The 17,424-nt window shown below is 59.1% G+C and overlaps 1 protein-coding gene across 1 annotated transcript in view; it reads left to right on the forward strand.

Moving 5' to 3' along the window:
• Nucleotides 1–11,243: 11,243 nt before the first annotated feature.
• The window catches only part of SBK1 (SH3 domain binding kinase 1), a 49,615-nt gene continuing 43,434 nt past the window's right edge, over nt 11,244–17,424 (forward strand). The window contains exon 1 of the mRNA XM_075010867.1: nt 11,244–12,514. Within this exon, the coding sequence (XP_074866968.1) occupies nt 12,453–12,514 (62 nt within the window). The 5' untranslated portion in view covers nt 11,244–12,452. The remainder of the gene's footprint in view (nt 12,515–17,424) is intronic.

Here is a 17,424-nt window from a genome sequence, read left to right on the forward strand (position 1 = left end):
TGGATCCGCCTGTGGGCGGTTACAACCCCACCTCCTTAGCACCGTGCTGGGGCTGCAGCCAGCGCTGACTCATGGAGAAGAGTGTCATCTACTGAGTCATCAGTGCTATTTCCTGTCATAACACCAGGCTTGTCCCTAGAAGAGCCCCCCTTCAAACAAGGACCAGGTCTCGTCCTGATCTGCATGCCCAGGATGGATCTGGTGCTTTCCAGGAAAACGAGGAACAGGCCCTGGGATCAGAGAATCCTTTGGGTGAGAAGGGTTCGCAAGTGGGTCACGTCTGTACATCTAGGTAGCAGTGCAAACACTTCCCACTGAGTAACATACAGCGCACCTGGGTGCTTTCTCTCCAGAGGCGAGTGAAAAGGTTCAGCTGCCTTTCCTCATGCCCACACAATCGCTGCAGCCTCCCAGCCCGGGGAGTCACTACCCCCACATCACGGTCGTGTTTCATCGACCACCACCAGCAGCAAGAAGCAAGTACTGAGAGGACCTGATAGATTTGGGGTTCAGCTTACAGGCAGCCATTTAGCAAGCCCCGACCCAGTGCTGCAGAGTAAACGGCAGCAGCCCAGAAGAACCAATGCGTTACTTATTTTTCTAAGCCAGCTGGGGGAGAACTGTCCTTTTCTCTCCTGGCCTCTGCCAGGATCCTGCAGCACAATGGGTCACCCAACGACACCAAGCTGAATCTGTAAGTTTGGGCCGTGGGTTTCCAGGGATCGTCTGCAAATGCCGCTCAGTGAAAGGTTTGGTACTTATCCTTGGTCTAATCATTCTCACAAGGTCTTCTGTGCAACAGCCCGACAAGGGAGACTGTCACATGCAGTGCATGCTGCTGAGATACATTGCAAAGAAGTGATGAGACCGACCATTTTCGCAGCAATGTGGGAGATGGTGAATTCCACTTTCCATGTGTCTCCCCAGCTGCCAGTTGCATGCCTGGGCGCTGTGCCCGACTGCCTGTCTCTGGGGCACGAGCTCACACTCAGTCACTTATGCTGCTGAGGGAGGTGGGAAGAGCCTGAGATGGTGAGGCATTGTTTGGCCTGGTGAGTCACAGGCAGGATCCAGAGGTGTGAGCATGAACTTATCAGTTACACTGCAAAGGACATCTGCTAATTTCCTAAGGGCACTGGTCGGAGTTTTGTTCTTCCTCCGGTCTCCTAGTCTACAGGCACCTACTACAGATAAACTAATCAGTGCCAGCGTCGGTGTAAGTCCATGTGCTTTAGACTCCCTCCCCAGGAGGGGAATCCTGATCCTTCAGGCCAGCCAACATGGGTCTCCCCCATGCCAGTCAGCAGCAATAGATCCAGCCACAAAGGTACCTGCACGCACATCCATGTGTTTCCCCTACAGTCGAGGTGACAGCTGCTCCCCTCTAGTTGGAAGCATCCTGTTTGTAAGGGGCCATGGTGTAGCAGGGCTCTTTCTGGCTTGCACGGTCTGTTCCGGGAGGCAGGAAGGGACAGGGAACAGGGGCTGTGTCTGCTCTCAGGAGCCGGGCAGGGAATGAAATGGTCAGCCCAGTATTCGATCTCTGTGTTAGTCCCATAATTTAATGCCCTGGGAGGGGAAGGAGAGGTCTGCCTCTGGCTTTGGGAGCCAGCTGCATCTTTCACTGGAGCTTCTTTCCTCTTCTCCAGCCTCTGGTTAGAGCTTCAGCATGAACCTGGGATTAACTCCAATCAATCTGCTCCCCCTCCACACTTTTCCCTACCAGGCAGTTGCCAAGGCAACAAGGAACAGGAAGAGGAGGGAGGCAGATTTGAGAGGACTAGCCCAGCCAATTTTTCCACCCCTGCTTGAAGTCCAGCCTTGGGGTGCCCCTTTCTTTTGCAGCCAGGCTGAAGCCTTCAGATCTCCTTGTTCAGGAGAGTGCAGCAGAGAGTGCGGGGTCAGCCCCTCACCTGCACAAGCTGTGGCTGCAGATCCAGCTGGGCTAAGGGGCCTGCCCAGGACCCCTCCTCGTCCTTCTTCTCCTGAATGGGGGCTGCCATAGCGAGGTCTGCATGGTGGTTGGCTTTGCCCGGAGCAAACCTACTCCAGACTCTGACACGAGTGTCTGTGCACCCCGGTAGATGTGTGCGTGGCAGAGTGATTTAAACGCGAGCTGGGGGGGCCTCGGAGGCGCACTGTCACATTTCTCCACTGCCGAGAAGGCCCCAGGCGGACACCCAACAGATATGGCTAGCTGCCCTGCGTGCGCCACCCAACAGCCTGGGAGCTGAAAGGGAAGGAGCCAGATGTGGCTGCGGAGTGAGACTCCATGCCTGGTCCCCTGGGGATGGCTTTGTGGGCCAGGCTGGTGTCAGGTCACACACCATTTACCCAGCTCAAACAGAAACATATGTGAGAGCCACAATGGTTAAAGGACGGGGCCACCCTCAGGCTGAAGCCAATGGAGTTATGCCAGGGTTTAACGGGCCTAGGCTAAACCGGACCATGCAATTCACCAGCCCCGTTTCAGCCGGAGTCTTGTGAGGAGGAAGGCCGGTTCACTGGCTCACACCAGCACTTTGTACCCCAGCTGGCAGAGGCCCAATCTCCTTCATAAAAATCGGGCTCCTCTTCCTTCCTCCCAGAAGAGGGTGGCCGGATACTTCTGGAGCCCTTTGAGTGCTGTCTCTTCCCGCCAGCAGTTAAGCCTGAGATGCTGCTTCCATACAGGGGAGCACATGGTCACAGCCCCAGCCTGCTTGGGGAAAAGGGAGTGAGCTCTGTCCACAACGTGGAATCCTAGGTACCAGCAGACCAGCTCTACCACTTCACTTCTCTATCCAGTCCCTCTCCACGCGAGATCGTGATGGTTGTGGCTTCCTGCAGATGACATCTCAGCTCCGTGGGGAGGTATCTGGCTGCTCCTTCCCCAGCGTCCTCTGGTCTGGAGTCACCACTGCATGCTCCTGGATGCTGCTTTGCATCTTCTGTGGCAGCTACCTCCATGGGGCCATCGTCACCCTCTGTGCCCCACTCCAGGCAGAGCACCTTCTCCCATCTCCAGGCCCACATGTGAACAGTGCTGCCCTGACAACGGTCTCGCCTCTTCTTCAGGAGTTTGTCGAAATGGGGACAGGGCAACCCAACAGGACAGTCCATGCTCCACAGCCCTGCCTGAGCCTCTCTCCCCTACACAGCCTCCTCCCCTCAGGACCATCCCATGTCTCTGGGCTCCCCCAGCAGCCAAGTCACCCACCCTTTTGTCTGACTGGGCAGGACTAGAAGTTGTGTCCAGCCAGGAAAAACCACAGGACTCTTTCCTCAGTAGGCCAGGATGCAAAGAATATAGCATGCACCATGGCCCAGCCTCTCCATGGTTATTTTACCCAGACTGCTTTGCCTGTCCCTAACTCACACGGAACGCCGACTCGATGGCGTCACTCCACCCTCCATTTCAGCTCCCAGGCTGTTGTGCAGCTGAAATTTTCCCTCTATAATCCCGAGTTGCCCCCAGTGCAGCAGTGCTAAGGGAAGGAGGTGTCACTCTGTGCCCAAACTCTTCACCGGTAAAGTGACAATGCATGAAAGCCGCTGATCCAGAGCAAGGAACCAGGTAACCAGCAGTTGCACCCCATGTCTGCTCAGATGCTGTGCTGGAACAAATGGGTTTTTTACTGGGTTCAACACAGTGTTCACACCAAGGGTTGGGCTCAGGCACCTAGTGTCAGACAGCAGAGCCCCATGGCCACACAGAGAGCTTCTTGGAAAAGTCTCCATTTTCACTTGCTAATCTTTAAAAAAAAAAAAACAAACAAACCACACATCAGCTGACATCAGGCTTGCTAGATTTCCATCCCCTTCCATCTGCAGGGAAGGGGACGCTGCCTCTGAGACCTCTCCGAGCCAACGGCGTCTTCAGTCCTTCCCAGAACTCATTAGTTGTCTCCCAGGGGCTCCTGCGCGCTGCTTTGTTCTTTTGTTGGTGCACTCTTTCCCCCAGTTGCCGCCCACATTTCTCTCCATCGCTCTGTCTCCCGTTGGCCCATTAGCTGACACATGAATTTTTAACATTTCGGGGCTCCCTTGACTGCCTCGGCATGTGAGTGTCTCTCTGAATTGGTGCCAAGGGCTGGAACCAGCCTGCATGGCCTACTGCAATATGGCCTTTGCCTGTGGGACAGACAGGATGGGTACAGAACAAGAGAATCATAGAACCAGAAGACTAGAAGGGATCTTGAGAGGACAACTAGTCCAGCCTCCTACACTTATGGCAGGACCAAGTGCCAGCTAGACCATCCCCAACAGCAGTTTATCCAAAGCATTCTTAAACCTCTCCAATGATGGAGATTCTACAACCTTCTTGGACAATTTAGTCCAGTGTTTAACCACTCTAACAGTTAGGAAGTTTTTCCTATTGTCCAACCTAAACGGCCTTGGCTGCAGTTTAAGCCCATTGCTCCTTGTCCTCTCCTCAGAGGTTATGCTGAACAATTTTTCTTCCATCTTCCTTGAAAGGTACTTTAGATACTTGAAAGGCGTTGTCGTGTCTCCTCTCAGTTTACTGTCTTCCTGACTGAACACACCCAGTTCTTTCAATCTTCCCTCACCGGTTGTTTTCCTAGACTTTTCACCATTTTTGCTGCTGTGCTCTGGACCTTCTCCACATCTTTGCCGAATTGTGAGGCCCAGAACTGGGCACAGTACTCCAGCGGAGGCCATAGAAGAAGGAAGAGAACAGCTGAGACGTTGCTCACCTTGCACCATGTGCCCAAACTGGCTCCCCGAGATGGCTGTGGAGTGAGTAGCTCCCATGGCGTACTTCCTATGAACAGCTTCCTGCTTTCTGAGCGAGCTCTCGAGCTGTACAGATCTCCTGGACTCAGCCATTGGTCCAGCTCTAGCCACACGCGCCTCCCTCGGCTCAGCTGGAGGGTCTGAGTTGCCACTGCTCTGCGTCTGGTGGTGCTTTCTGCACCAGTGCAAAGGGAGCATCAGGCCCTGTCACTGTGATCTAGAGGTGTGTCACACCCACTGGGCACTCGGCAGTGAGGCAGGGTTCAGAGGCCAGAAGTCCAAAAAGGATCACAGGGCTTGTCTGTTGGTTCCAATATTTAATTGCCTTCACGTTCCAAAATCTGAAGCTTATCTGCCCCCCAAGTGGAAGGTGACAGAGTAACGGGGTGCTGGGCCCCCTGGGACAAGCCCTCGGAAGCAGAGCCCTGGGGCTCCTGGAGCCATTTAGGACAGTCTCTCCCCTCGACACAGGACTCTGGGGCCCCCTCCGGCCAGCTGGCAGGAGCTCCCCAAATAAGAGGCAGTGGAGAGCCTGGTACTGGCTGAGACAGGGGGACTGGGGCCTCTTGGGACTAGCTTGGAGAACCCTTTCATTTCCTCTCTGCCTCCTACCTGCTTTGTTCCTCTCTCCCCAGCACGTGCTCCTGGGGCATCTGGTTTGTGGCTCTTCTCCCCTTGCCCTGCTGCATGGCTGCCTCTCCATCCCTCCTTCCCCCCCGCCCCCCCACATCCCTTCCCCCTGGTTGCTGGAGGCCCCAATTGCTGTTTCCTTCCTTTGGCTGCTCCCAGTGTCTCGCACAGTCCTGTGACCGGCCAGCCCACCCAGGCCACTTGTGCTGCCCGGTGGCTTTGGAGCGTGCTTCTGGGAATGGGCTGCTGCAGTGGGGAAGCTGCCCCACACGGGCCAGAAGGGGTCAAAACAGGCTGGAGGGAGCTTGCGCTGATCCTTGGCCAATGAGAGAGATGCTTGTAGGGAGCCAATGAGAGAGATGCTTGTAGGGAGCCAATGAGAGAGTGGCTTGCCGAGGCAAACCTATATATAGGGAGCTGCTCAGTAGAGCAGCTGGATCCTGACCAAGGAGGGTACAGGAGGGGCTGCCAGGGAGGGAGTAGCACCTTGGACAGAGCCATGCTGGGCAGGCTCAGGGGAGCTGGAGAGAGGCTAGGAGGGTGCAAGGATCACGGGGAAGGGGCTGAGGGAAGGCAGGCAGCTAAGAGGGAGGGAAGGAGGGCAGGACATGGCTGCCACCAGAACGTACCAGAGCAGGGACCCAGAGTAGTGGGTGGGCCTGGGTCCCCCACTCGCATCACACCTGGTCATCAGGGAGAGTGGCTGTTACACACCAGGGCGGAGGTAAGAGGCTGGACGTTGGGGCTGCAGTCAGCCACAGTGGCAGGTGAGACAGAGCACTGCGGATACCCTCATGGGGGGCAGGAGACCAGCATGGTGGGCACTGCCAGAGGGCAGTGATCTGAAGAGGTTGCTGCCATCCGGGGAGCAGCCTGGGCCCAGAGCCAGACCACCAGAGTAAAGCCACAACGGGTGAGACACCGGCCAGATGGGGGTGCCCTCCTGAGGACTGAGATAATTCACACTCCAGCTCCTCGCGAGAAGCCTGCGGGCGAGTCCTGGGACAGAAGTAGAGACAGGCAAATGGTGGAATGGGACCAAGGCCATGACAGCTCTTCCTTCCAGCCCTGAGCCAGCTAATGGAAAAGCCATCAAGGCTGCAGCTAATGGATCAGCCAGCTCCCACATGGCCCATGCTGTCCTTGAGCTGGTTGGCCCAAGTACCCAGGAATCTTGAAGGCTCCCACATTGCAGCTAAGGTTCATAGCTGAGCACAGCTGTGAAGTGAGAGGAGAGCTAATAACTGTACAACAACCCTAGCGCACACCGGGTCTGGACAGATCTTCACACAGCTCTGAATGCTCCTTTTAGCCCCAGCCAGCAGCCTCTGCTGTAACCCTGCGCAGCTGTGCGGCCGCCTGTCAGTCCTGACCTGTAGCTGGTTCTGGCTTGGGGCAACCGTGCCTGGGAATCTATCCCAAAGCCACGCTAAGAGCTGGTGCCGCGTCTGAGACTTGGACCCGTCAGTGACTTCTGAGGGGATGATGGTCTCCCAGACTTTGTTGCCAAGGTCCTAACCCCAGCCGTTCAGGAAATTATTCCCCGGGGAGACACGGTGCTGAGTGTGAGCTCGTCCCTGGAAAGTGGTGCGGTCGGTGACTAAGGCAGGGGTGGGCAACAAGCGGATGCATTTCGCTGGGGTAGCCCCCAGCCAGGTACCAGGTGCTTTGTTTACCTATACGTCTGCCGGTACGACCACCTGCAGCTCCTGTTGGCCACAGTTTGCTGTTCCCAGCCAACAGGAGCTGCAGGAAGGGCTACGGGTTGGGCTACTGCTTCTTGCAGCTCCCGTTGGCTGGGCATGGTGAGCTGCAGCCCATGGGAACTGCGAGCAGCTGTACCTGCTGACGTGCAGGGGAATGAAGCACTTGGAGACCTGCCGGGGCCGCCCTCAGCTAACCACATCTGGCCCAGAGGCTGCTTATTCCCCACTCCTGGGCTAACGACAGACTCCCAGCCACACCGCCTGTCTTTGAAACACGCTCACGAGAGCAAAGTGAGAGAGGAACAAGTCCCCTCGTGGCTGCAGGGAACTCCGTTTGCTTTGCAACCCAAACGCTCCCTGCCCTGCCGGGATGCCTTGCCGAGGGATGGGATGGGCTGCGCCCTCCTGGCTCAGGCTGCCAAAGATGCTTCCCTCAGAGCATCAAACCAACATACAGGAAATCTGGGTTGGGTGCTGCAGGCACCAGCTGTCACCCCGGATCCCGTTTGCCTTGCCAAGGTGCCCTGGCCGCCCTGGGCATTGCTCCATGCGATGCACTACCTGGAAGATGCCCAAGAGAACACGAGTGGGTCCCTTCCTATGACAACAGCAATCCATTTACTGGCTGAAGCTCTTTTGGCAGCTTGGACAGGCCCTCGACCACTTGGACTCCCGAGCTGTGCTGGAGCCGGGGGTTTTATGATGTGCTTCCTGACCCAGAATCCTTTGCACATAAAAGCCCCTCCCCTGTTTCTCCAGGTGATTGACGGGTCATCTGGCCATTCAGCAATCTTTCCTGATTCCTGGATCTGTAAGGGCTGCATCCCGTCACAGGAGCGCAATGCAGCTCACTTGCTGGGGAGCTCCTCTTGGAGTTAGGGGCTGGGGGCAGAGCACATAGGCCCTTCTCCTGGAACCGGACAGCGTGGAAGCTGTCGCGTTGTCCTGTTCTGGGAAGAGATTCCTGCTGTCGAGCCTGCGTCAGCCCCAGGGGCGCACACAGCTTGCTTATTACAGGCACTTCTATGATCTTTTAAGAGTCAAGTGGACTGGGTCTGTGTACGTAGCAGCTGTAGCTTGGGAGATAACTCTCTCTCCTCCCTCGCGTACGTAACCCCCTTGCTAGGTTATTACAGGGCTAGCTGCAGGTGTTTTCTGGGGTGTCAGATCTAAGATGTGATTGACAGGGAGCGAACGGCTGGTCCTTTGGGGCGGGGGTAACCTGACGAGCATTGTGATTTTGGTGTAAGGGCCTGTCTGTCGCAGAGACAGGGTTGCCTGTGTGACAAAGGAGATTGGCAAACCCAAGGGGGCTGCCTGTGACTCCTTGTCAAGGCTGTTGTAGTGCTGGAGGAGTTTATACTTGGTCGGAGAAATCTCAGTAGAGCTCTCCCAGCCAGCCCGGGGCTTGTGCCCTGCCTCCGAGCAGTCTGCCCTGCGGCTGGCCCTCACGAGCTCCGCCTGACAGCTGGCCGGATGTACGCTCAGTGCTTTGCTGAAACTCAGGTCCCTTCGTACAATTCTAAGGGACAGTATATTGCTGGGGCCTGATTCTGTACCACATTACCCAGATGTCAGTAGTAACATGGGTGCAAACACCAGGCATCAGTGGTCCCTGTAAGCAGAGCGCTTGGGCGGCTGCCCAGGAGAGTTTCAGGTGCTTCCCAGCTGATTAGCTGAGTGCCCACCGCCACCTACAGTGGGCAGTGTGTGTTTCTTCTGGTGGTGCACAGCTGCATGTGCCTCAGCACACAAAACAAAATTTATTCCACCCAGGGACGGACAATATTAGAGGGAACATTGCTTGGCGCCCCAGGGTGCAAGGCAGGGGGAATCATGCACCTGTAGGAAAGGCCAGGCTGGCTCGGACCAATGCTCCATCTCATCCAGGGTGCAACACGGGCCAGGGGCTGGGGAGGAAAGTGAAGGGAACCCGGCAGGAAGTGTTTACAGGATATCTGTCCACGGCCTGCCCCTGGGAAATTCCCCCACGAGCCCCAGTGCCTAGAGGCTGGCTTATACCTTGAAGACAGGACCCGGGAGATGGCCTCCTTGTACCCCGCTCTTAGCCCTGGATGCACAGTTCCTGCATAGGAAGTCCCCGGCTGCAGCCCCAGGTGGGACAGTGGCACGCTCTTGATGACTTGGAAGGGGCAGGGAGGAAGGTGGAACACCACAGGCTGGGTGTTCCCCAGGTGGCTGGGCAGCGCTTCTCCTTCTGCTGCACTTTAGTTGTCCCCTCTAGGCCATCACCCCCCCTGCAGCCTGGCGAGCATTCTCAGCAAGCTGGCGCTGGGAGCCGCCCCGTCCCCGTAAATTAACCAACTATTGATTTTTCCCGTCTGCCCCGGCAGAGCTCATCCGGGGAGATGCATTTCAAAGAGTCCTGCTAAATAATGCATGGGGAGAAATGACAACGCTTGTGTTGGGGACAGGGCGGGATCCGGTCAGCACGCCCCACCTGCCAGCCACTGCCAGGCTGGGCTACCACTCTCTGCCTTGCTGCAGGCATCATATGCACTAAATGGGCAAGGCTGTTCCGGTGGAAGTAATGCACTTGGAGTTTCCGAAAACCTCTGACAGGGTCTCTCACCGAAAGCTCTGAAGCAAAGCGAGGTGGCCACCTCACTGTTCATCCCTTTCTCCAGCTCATTTAGGACTATGTTGAACTGTGCTGGTCCCAGCACAGATGCTCACTGTTCACCTCTCTCTCTCCTTTGTGAAACTTGAGCATTTATTCCTACACTTTCTTTCCTGTCTTTGAGCCAGCTCCTGAGCCCTGACAGCCCCTTCCCACTTATCCCAGGACACCTCACTTTGCTTAAGAGCTTTCAGTGAGAGACCCTGTCAAAGGTTTTCTGAAAGTCCAAGTGCATTATTTCCACCGGAACAGCCTTGCCCATTTAGTGAACATGATGCCTGCACAAGAACCTAAAGAAATTAATGGGCAGCTGATTTAAAACAAACAAAGGGAAGTACTTCACAAAACACACAGTCCACCCTGGAACTCCTTGCCCTGGGAGGTTGTGAAGGCCAAAACTAAAACAGGGTGCAAAAAAGAACTAGATAAGTTCATGGAGGATAGGTCCAGCGATGGCTTGTAGCTGACACGGGCAGGGAGGCAACCTCACGCTTTGGGTGTCCCAAAGTCTCCAATGGCCAGAAGGTGGGACTGGGTGGCAGGGGTAGATCGTTGGACACTTGCCGTGTGAAGTTAATTCCCTTAGGGGCACCTGGCACCGTTGGCAGACAGGACACTGGGCTAGAGGGACCTTTGGTCTGACACGGCCGTTGTGAAGTTCTGGGTTCTAACAGTCCCTCCGCTCACGTGAACCTCTCAGTCTTCGGGAGCAGATGAAGTAGAACTGGAGTTGTGGACCCCAGTCAGATCCAGGCACATGAGCCACAAGAAACGATCTAAGGAGCTCTGACATGCACGTCTTCCCTTGGGGCCTCCAGGAGCTGGGCCCTCCGGCCTTCACCAGTGATCGCTAGTGGCCTCTCGGGGTAGGTGGGAGCTGCCCGCTAGCCCAGGGCCAGCCCTCTTCAACAAAGTGAGCCAACAGGGAGCTCTGAGACGGTTCTGTGCCAGGCCAAAGATGAGTTTCTTCTGCAGCAGTCGGTGGTGAGCCATGCGGTTGAGTCAAGCCCCACACATGAGCTGTCCCAAGGTCAGATGAGCTCATGGCCAGACCCGCACTGCAGGGGAAGGCGGGAGTATGCCTCGTGCAGGAAGGTGAGATTAACGTCCGCCCCAGCTGAGTCCCACATTTAACACCGGAGCCAACTTCCTGGCCCTGATCCTGAGAGCCCCCGACGAACTAGGCTGCACGCCCCTAAGAGACCGGCTCGTCAGAGGACCGCGTCCAGCATGACATGGCACAGGGGGAGGGACATGGGCAGTGGGAACCCAGCCCGGAAGGAAGCAGTCTGAGCCTCAGCGCTTCCAGATTTGCACTCCCCATCCCTGATAACAAGGGCTGGCTCACTGCAGGAGGCAGGAGCGAGATTACGGACCCTCTGGTAAAGGGCCGGCGGCTGGGCTAGGCAGGGGAGCCGGGGTGAGGGCAGGAGGCAGGTGTGCGTGATGCAGAATTCCGTCTGGGACTTGGACAGCCCAGGGAGTGGGGCATGGAGCCCCCAGCTGGCTGGAAGACTGGGCTGGCTGGCTGGTAGCGTGTTGCAGGTGGGCGGCACTGGAAAGGACCTTGCCTGGGTGCAGCTCACCTGTGACGTAAGACAGCCCTGACCGCCCACAGTCAAGCCAAAGGGAACAGCCTGGAGCTGGCTCTGCCCAGCGCAGCCTCTCCCGCGTGAGACTGGCAGCGACAGAGTTAATCTCGCCGCATGAATCTGGAGCTATTAATACCCGCACACTGGTTTATCTGTCAGAGTGAGCCGGCTGCTCTGTCATCCAGACAAGCCCCGCAGAGCTGTGTCTTGGCAGGGCCAGAACTTTTCTTCGGGAGAGCTTGTGCATGCCCACGGGCCTGGGCGGCTCCCCCGAGGAGCACGCTGCGTTGCCAAGGAGGCTCTGCTCCCCCATGCCCACCGCGTCCCTCCCGCCCCACGGAGGCACCGAGCGCCACGGCCGACGCCAGCTGCTGAGGAGACTGGAGGAAGGGGAAACTTTCCCAAGGCTGGTGGTGCTGCAGAGTCTGGCTGCATCTGAGCACGTGGCACCTCGGATCTGCCCTCCCTGCGGACCAGCACTGTAGCCCTGCAGAGCCAGCCACAGGCCAAGACCCAGCACCGGCCCCTGGAGATGGGCGGCCGAGCTGTGGTACCTCTGCCTTTGAGCAGCAGCAGCGTGGTGTGGGGTCTCCCTGCTGGCTCGTCCTCCCTAATCGCCTCAGCTCAGGCTTCAGACTGAGCCCTGGGCCCTCCTGGTCCTTCCCCCGCTGCCGAAGGAGGGAGTCCTTTTAGGGGGGCAGCCCCGTCCCGCCCCGCCGAGAGAACGAGACTGCGGTGGCCCCAAAGGTGGCCACCAACAGGCGAGAGATTGCAGGGGCCTGTCTGGAGGCTGTGAAAGGACAACGTGGGACAGGAGGCGCCACGAGGGCTGGGTGGGATCCTGCCGTCTCGCTGCTGACGGGAGGGCTCCCAGCCGGAAGGGCCAAGGGCACAGGGTCCCCCCAGAGGGCTCGGGGCAGGAGGAGCCGTGAGCTCGCCCTGTCGGAAGGAGCGACGGGTAATTTGGGGGACAAAGCGCATGATGACACCTCCTGGCCACTGGTCCGGGAGCCTGAGGACCTGCTGACTCTGGCTTCACCGGCCACTGGGCAGGCTAGTGAGGGGCAAGAGGATGCCGGCACCTGTGCGGTGTGCCCGAGCCTGCAGGCTCCCGCGCTGTGGGGCCGCAGCTGTGGGAGCGAGGAGATGGATTCCTTCTGCTTCGTCTGCTTCCAGAAAGAGGAGCTCGAGCCCTTGCAGCTGGACAGGTCGGTTCAATCCTGCCTGCTGTCCTTCCCCGGGCCCCGCCCCGGCGCCAGCGAGGGGCTGGGGTCTGCGCCGCTCGGAGCCCAGGCAGGGGAGGGCTCTGGGGCACTGGCTGTGGAAGTGGTGTGGGCCCATGGGTGGGGCTGCAGAGCTCAGCTAGGGAGGGCAGGGGAGTGTCGGGGGGCCAGAAAGGGCCTCGCCCAGGAACAGACCCACAAACCTCACTTTGTCAAAGTTTCTCCAGGCAAGTGCTTCGCCTTCCCTCAGGCGGCAGCTTCGGGCTGCCCGGGCCTGGGCACCTTTCCAGCGGGAACAAGGCAGCCTGTAAACCTGCAGCACCGGGGGGGAGAAGTTGTGTGTGTGGACAAGTCTGTGTGAGGGCGCGCGCACCCTGTGTGTGTGTGCGCACTTCTGGGCTGTGCGTACAGAAGTGCCCGGGCGGGGGTGTCTCTCTGCCTGTGCCCTGCCCAGTCTGCGGAGGGTGCGTGTGGACACATGGGGAGCGGCTCGGTGCATCTCTGACTGGGTGCCGGGTGCCCGTGTGTTTCGCCTGCGTCTGGGCCATGTGCAGGGACGGACCCGGAGCAGGAGCCCAGCTCAGGGCGTGGCAAGATGAGCCGGTCCTGCGTGCAATTTATCCAATGCAACAAGCGGCTGCGGTGTTGATCCCTGGTCAGGGCCTGACCCTGCAGCGCCCTGGCAAAGGGGGCAGCTGGGTATTCAGAAGGGCTGAGCTGACCCCGCCTCAAATCGGTTTCTCCTCCTGCCGCTTGCGGCCCCCCAGGCAGATGGACCTTAAACCCAGGGAGGAGTCTGACCTCTGGCCAGCCCCCTTCCCTGCATGCAGGACCTGGCTGTCTCACCACGGGGTGGCCATGCTTGCCTGTGATCAGAACCAGCCTTCCCCCTCCATGCTCACCCCATAGCCTCTTGCCACCCTCTTTGGGACAGGCCTTTTCCCTGCTGGCTGCTCTCACACACCTGCACCACTGGGCCGGGCAACCAGCCCTGCTCGCTTGTCCTTCTGCCCTGCCCTTCCGTGCTGGCGCTGCAGAGGGTGTTGTCTGCCAGACCCCGTGTTCTCCAGCCTGCCGGGGCTGCCCAGGAAAGTCCTGGCCCAGAGAGTCGGCGGGTTACTGGGGAGCGACCAGCGTGCTGACCTAGCAGAGGTCAGGAGGAGTTCCCCAGGGCGCTGTGGGTGCATGTTACCTGCCAGGCTGAGTGTCTTCCCCACGTCCCCGGCCTTGGCTCCTCCAGGCTGTGGATTCACCTGGTGGCAGGCACAGCTTGTCAGGAGAGGGTGGGAAATGTTCACCTCTTCCCCTGGGTTGGGAAGCAGCCGCACCCCCCAGGAGGTGGTCCCCTACAGCGTTCCCATCCATCACCAGCCTGCTCTGCTCCCTGTGGGGCTGGGCTCGATCCCGTCGCCGTCCGAGGAGTTACCCGTGATCCGAGCAGTTACTTGGGGTCAAAGCCTGTGGCACCGAGGTCAGTGTCTGGCCTGCCAGTGCTAAGGAGGCAACCTGTGGGGGGCAGAAGGAAGGCTCACACCTGGCCTCTGGCTCTGCTATTCACCCCAAAGGAGCGAGGCTGCTCTGCACCGAGCCCCGGGGAAGGGAGCGCAGCTGATGTGCAGTGAACTGCCCTAACTTCCCACCCTTGCAGAGAGACAGTCACAGGCCTCGGGGCCAGGGGGCTCCCTGGGAGCAGGAGCTGGGCTTGGGGTGTTCCTTTGCCCCAGAGCTCCCTCCCTCATGCTTTGGGAATTGTTCTCCCCTCCTGACTGGCTGCCAACCCACGGCCGAGCTCCCCAGCACCCTGAGGAAGGACAGAGCACAGGAGCAAGGCGCAATCACAGGCATAGGCCAGGCTTCCCCTAGCTGTGCCGGACTGGCTGCCAGGAGCTGAGCAGGACCAGGTGTATCTGCGTGGGGGCCTTTTCCCCTTCCTGCCACTGGAGCCAGCCTACAGCTGGCCACTTCCCTTTCACACACCGCCCCCCGGCCCCTGCTCCTCCCACGAGGGCTTGCAGGGCACAGTCACTGAACCAAGGGGCTCACGTCTGCAGCTCCAGTCTGAGCCCTGAAGTGACATCAGCCCCTCTCCACCCTGTCGTGGGGTGGGGGAGATGGGCGTGAGCAGGCTGGAGGTGGGACGCTGCTTCCCTTTACTTTGATCATCACTGTGCTGCTCCACTTTCTCAGGCTCTGGCTGTCCCCCTCCGTGCACTTCCCCAGGGAGGCTTTGTACCCACATTCCCTGTGAGCTGAGCGTGTGGGTGCCCACCCAGGAAAAGTTCAGCTCCCGCGGCCAGCAGCCGGTGTTTCTATGGGTGGTGCACGTCCGCACTACCTCAGTGCACAGAACAAAAATTATTCTGCGCATGGATGGAAAATTCGAGGAAACGCTGCTCCCTGCCTGTAACGTTGGCAGCTATTGGCAGAGGCAGGACCGGGGCACTTTCCCCCACCTCCACCCCGCTCTGCCAATGCCCCTCAATCCTGACCCACAGCCCCGGATGCTCCCATGAGCTGCCACCTTTGCTCTTCCCTCCTGCACCTTCATCGCCAGGCCATGCCCTGGGAGACCTCCGCCTGGCAGAGCACCGCTGCGTGCCAGGAACACGCCCAGCGCCGGGTGAGGGTGCTTGGCTCTGGTGCCGGGGCTGGGGGCAGCCAGCTCCCTGTCTGCCCATGCTGGGAAGGGCCCTGCGGTGGTGCACTCAGCGGCGTGGCTGCGTTTGGACTGTTTGCACCAAGGCCCAGCCCTGCCTGGGGCTTCACCCTCAGGCACCCACCCTCCGGCTGCAACCCTGGGAGCAGGTCAGGCAGGCAAAACGACGCTGCTAGGTCCCGCTGACCCCTAGTGGTGACGGGGCAGCACTGCAGGCAGCGTGCTCGGGCAGAGCTACCCAGCTCCCAGGCAGCCCACCAGGGTCTCTAGGTGCTGGCAGGGGCTCGGGGGGGGGGGGGGGGGCGGCTGTGCAAAGCTGGACGTGGCCTAACCTTCCCATCCTCCGGCCCCAGCACAGGGAGGGACCGGGGGGTGCACGGGGTCTGCGGTATGGCTTCCGGTTTGGGCTGGCTCCTTCCTCTCCCCCGGCCTGGTGGCTCAGAGCAGGTGCCGGCCTCTAGGCTCGGAGCCTGGCGGCGCTGCCCTTGAGGTGGGCGTAGAAGAATTGGGCCCAGGGAGGGGCCTGGCAAGGCGTCAGTCCCCAGCCGGCAGCCAGGAACCACCGGTGCCAGCTGAGCCGGGCGCAGCTACTTTCAGGGCCTATCTCCTGGTCTGAGCAGCTCCGCAGAGCAGCCGCCGCTTCCCTCAGGGTCACCAGGCCTAAAATTAGAGCTGCCAGCTGCGCATTGGGGCACGAGAGGCGGTGCCTGCCGCAGCCGCAGCTCCTCTGCTCCCTCCCAGCAAGGGGGCACAGGGCTGTGGCGGCATGGAGAGGTGTGTGTGCACCTACCCTGCTCACTCTTGGGCATTGGAGGTCCAGCTGTGGAGGCGGCTTTCACCCCTGGGGAGATACGCCTGAAATCAGTCACAATCAGGGGGCTTTTGAAAATCCCCCGGGCACCTCTTCCACCAAGGAGCCCCGAGCGAGCCCCAGCCTGTCATCAACCCTCTCCCCAGGCACGTGTTCAGTGCAAGCGGTCAGGTCCTGGACCCGAGCTGCTGTAGTGAAAGATGCACAACGTCCCCTGGGGAATTCCTACAGTCAAGGACAACTCAGACAACTCGGTATCACCTGTCTATCCCTCTTCCCAGCTCAGAGCGCTCCCCCTGCCTTTGCAGCTACCCCCAGCGCCCTGCAGGCCCGGAGAGCAGCTGCTGCTGCTGTCTGCTAGCTGAACCCAGCGCACCCAGGGCTGTGCTTTGTCCGCCCCGGCAGGGCTGGGCCACAATGCAGATGAGGGGCCTGCTACCGCCTGGGCTAAGCTGAGTGCTGCTTCCCCCCAGGTGGGGCGTGGTTACAGACAGAGCCAGCCGTGCCCTGAGCCATCTCCTGCGCCCTGTTGAGTTTGCTGTTGTTGGGCTTGCTCCTTTGTGCGGCTCCTTCCCAAACGGTTCGGATTTGGGCTCTTTTAGTCTACAGATGAGAAGGGCGAAGGGCGATTTGATAGCAGCCTTCGACGTCCCAAAGGGGGGTTCCAGAGTGGATGGAGAGAGGCTGCTCTCAGTGGTCAGGGAGGGCGTAACAAGGAGCAATGGTCTGAAGTTATGGGGGGTGGGGAAGTGTAGGTTGGATATTAGGAAAACCTATTTCCGCAGGAGGGTGGTGAAGCACGGGGATGCGTTACCTACAGAGGGGGTGGAAGCTCCATCCCTTGAGGTTTTTGAGTCCCAGCTTGACAAAGCCCTGGCTGGGAAGATTTAGTTGGGGTTGATCCTGCTTTAGGCAGGGGGCTGGACTCCATGACCTCCTGAGGTCTCCTCCAGCCCTGGGATTCCCAGTACTGGGGGAGGTCCTGGAAACAACTCTTGTGCTGCTCTGTATCCAGCCTTCTCTCCGAGCCCTGCCTGCTGTGCCGACTCCCTTGGGTGGCAGGGAAGCAGCACTATCGACTGGGCCTTGTTTACTCCCCGGCTTGTGCCATCCCAGTGCCATTAAGGCTGCTCTGAACCCGTGTTATCGATAGGCCTCTCAAAGCAGAGCGGCTCTGCGGTCGGCCCCATTAGCTCTTAGTTTGATTTTGACAGGGCGGTAATTACTCGTCCCCTCCCTCGCTGAGTTATTTACAGCTGTCTCAGTGCTGCTGGGCTGGGTGCACACGCCCAGTTCCCGGGAGAGCTGTGCCTTAGTTATAACAACCACAACAGAAGCGTGATGCTCCGATGGTGCCTGCTATACAGCCGGCTGCGTGTTCTGCCCAGCCTGGGCTGGGGGTGGCTGCCACCGGCCGCCTTTCACTAA

This window comes from Carettochelys insculpta, chromosome 16, assembly GCF_033958435.1.
Source record: "Carettochelys insculpta isolate YL-2023 chromosome 16, ASM3395843v1, whole genome shotgun sequence".
Taxonomy (NCBI): domain Eukaryota; kingdom Metazoa; phylum Chordata; order Testudines; family Carettochelyidae; genus Carettochelys; species Carettochelys insculpta.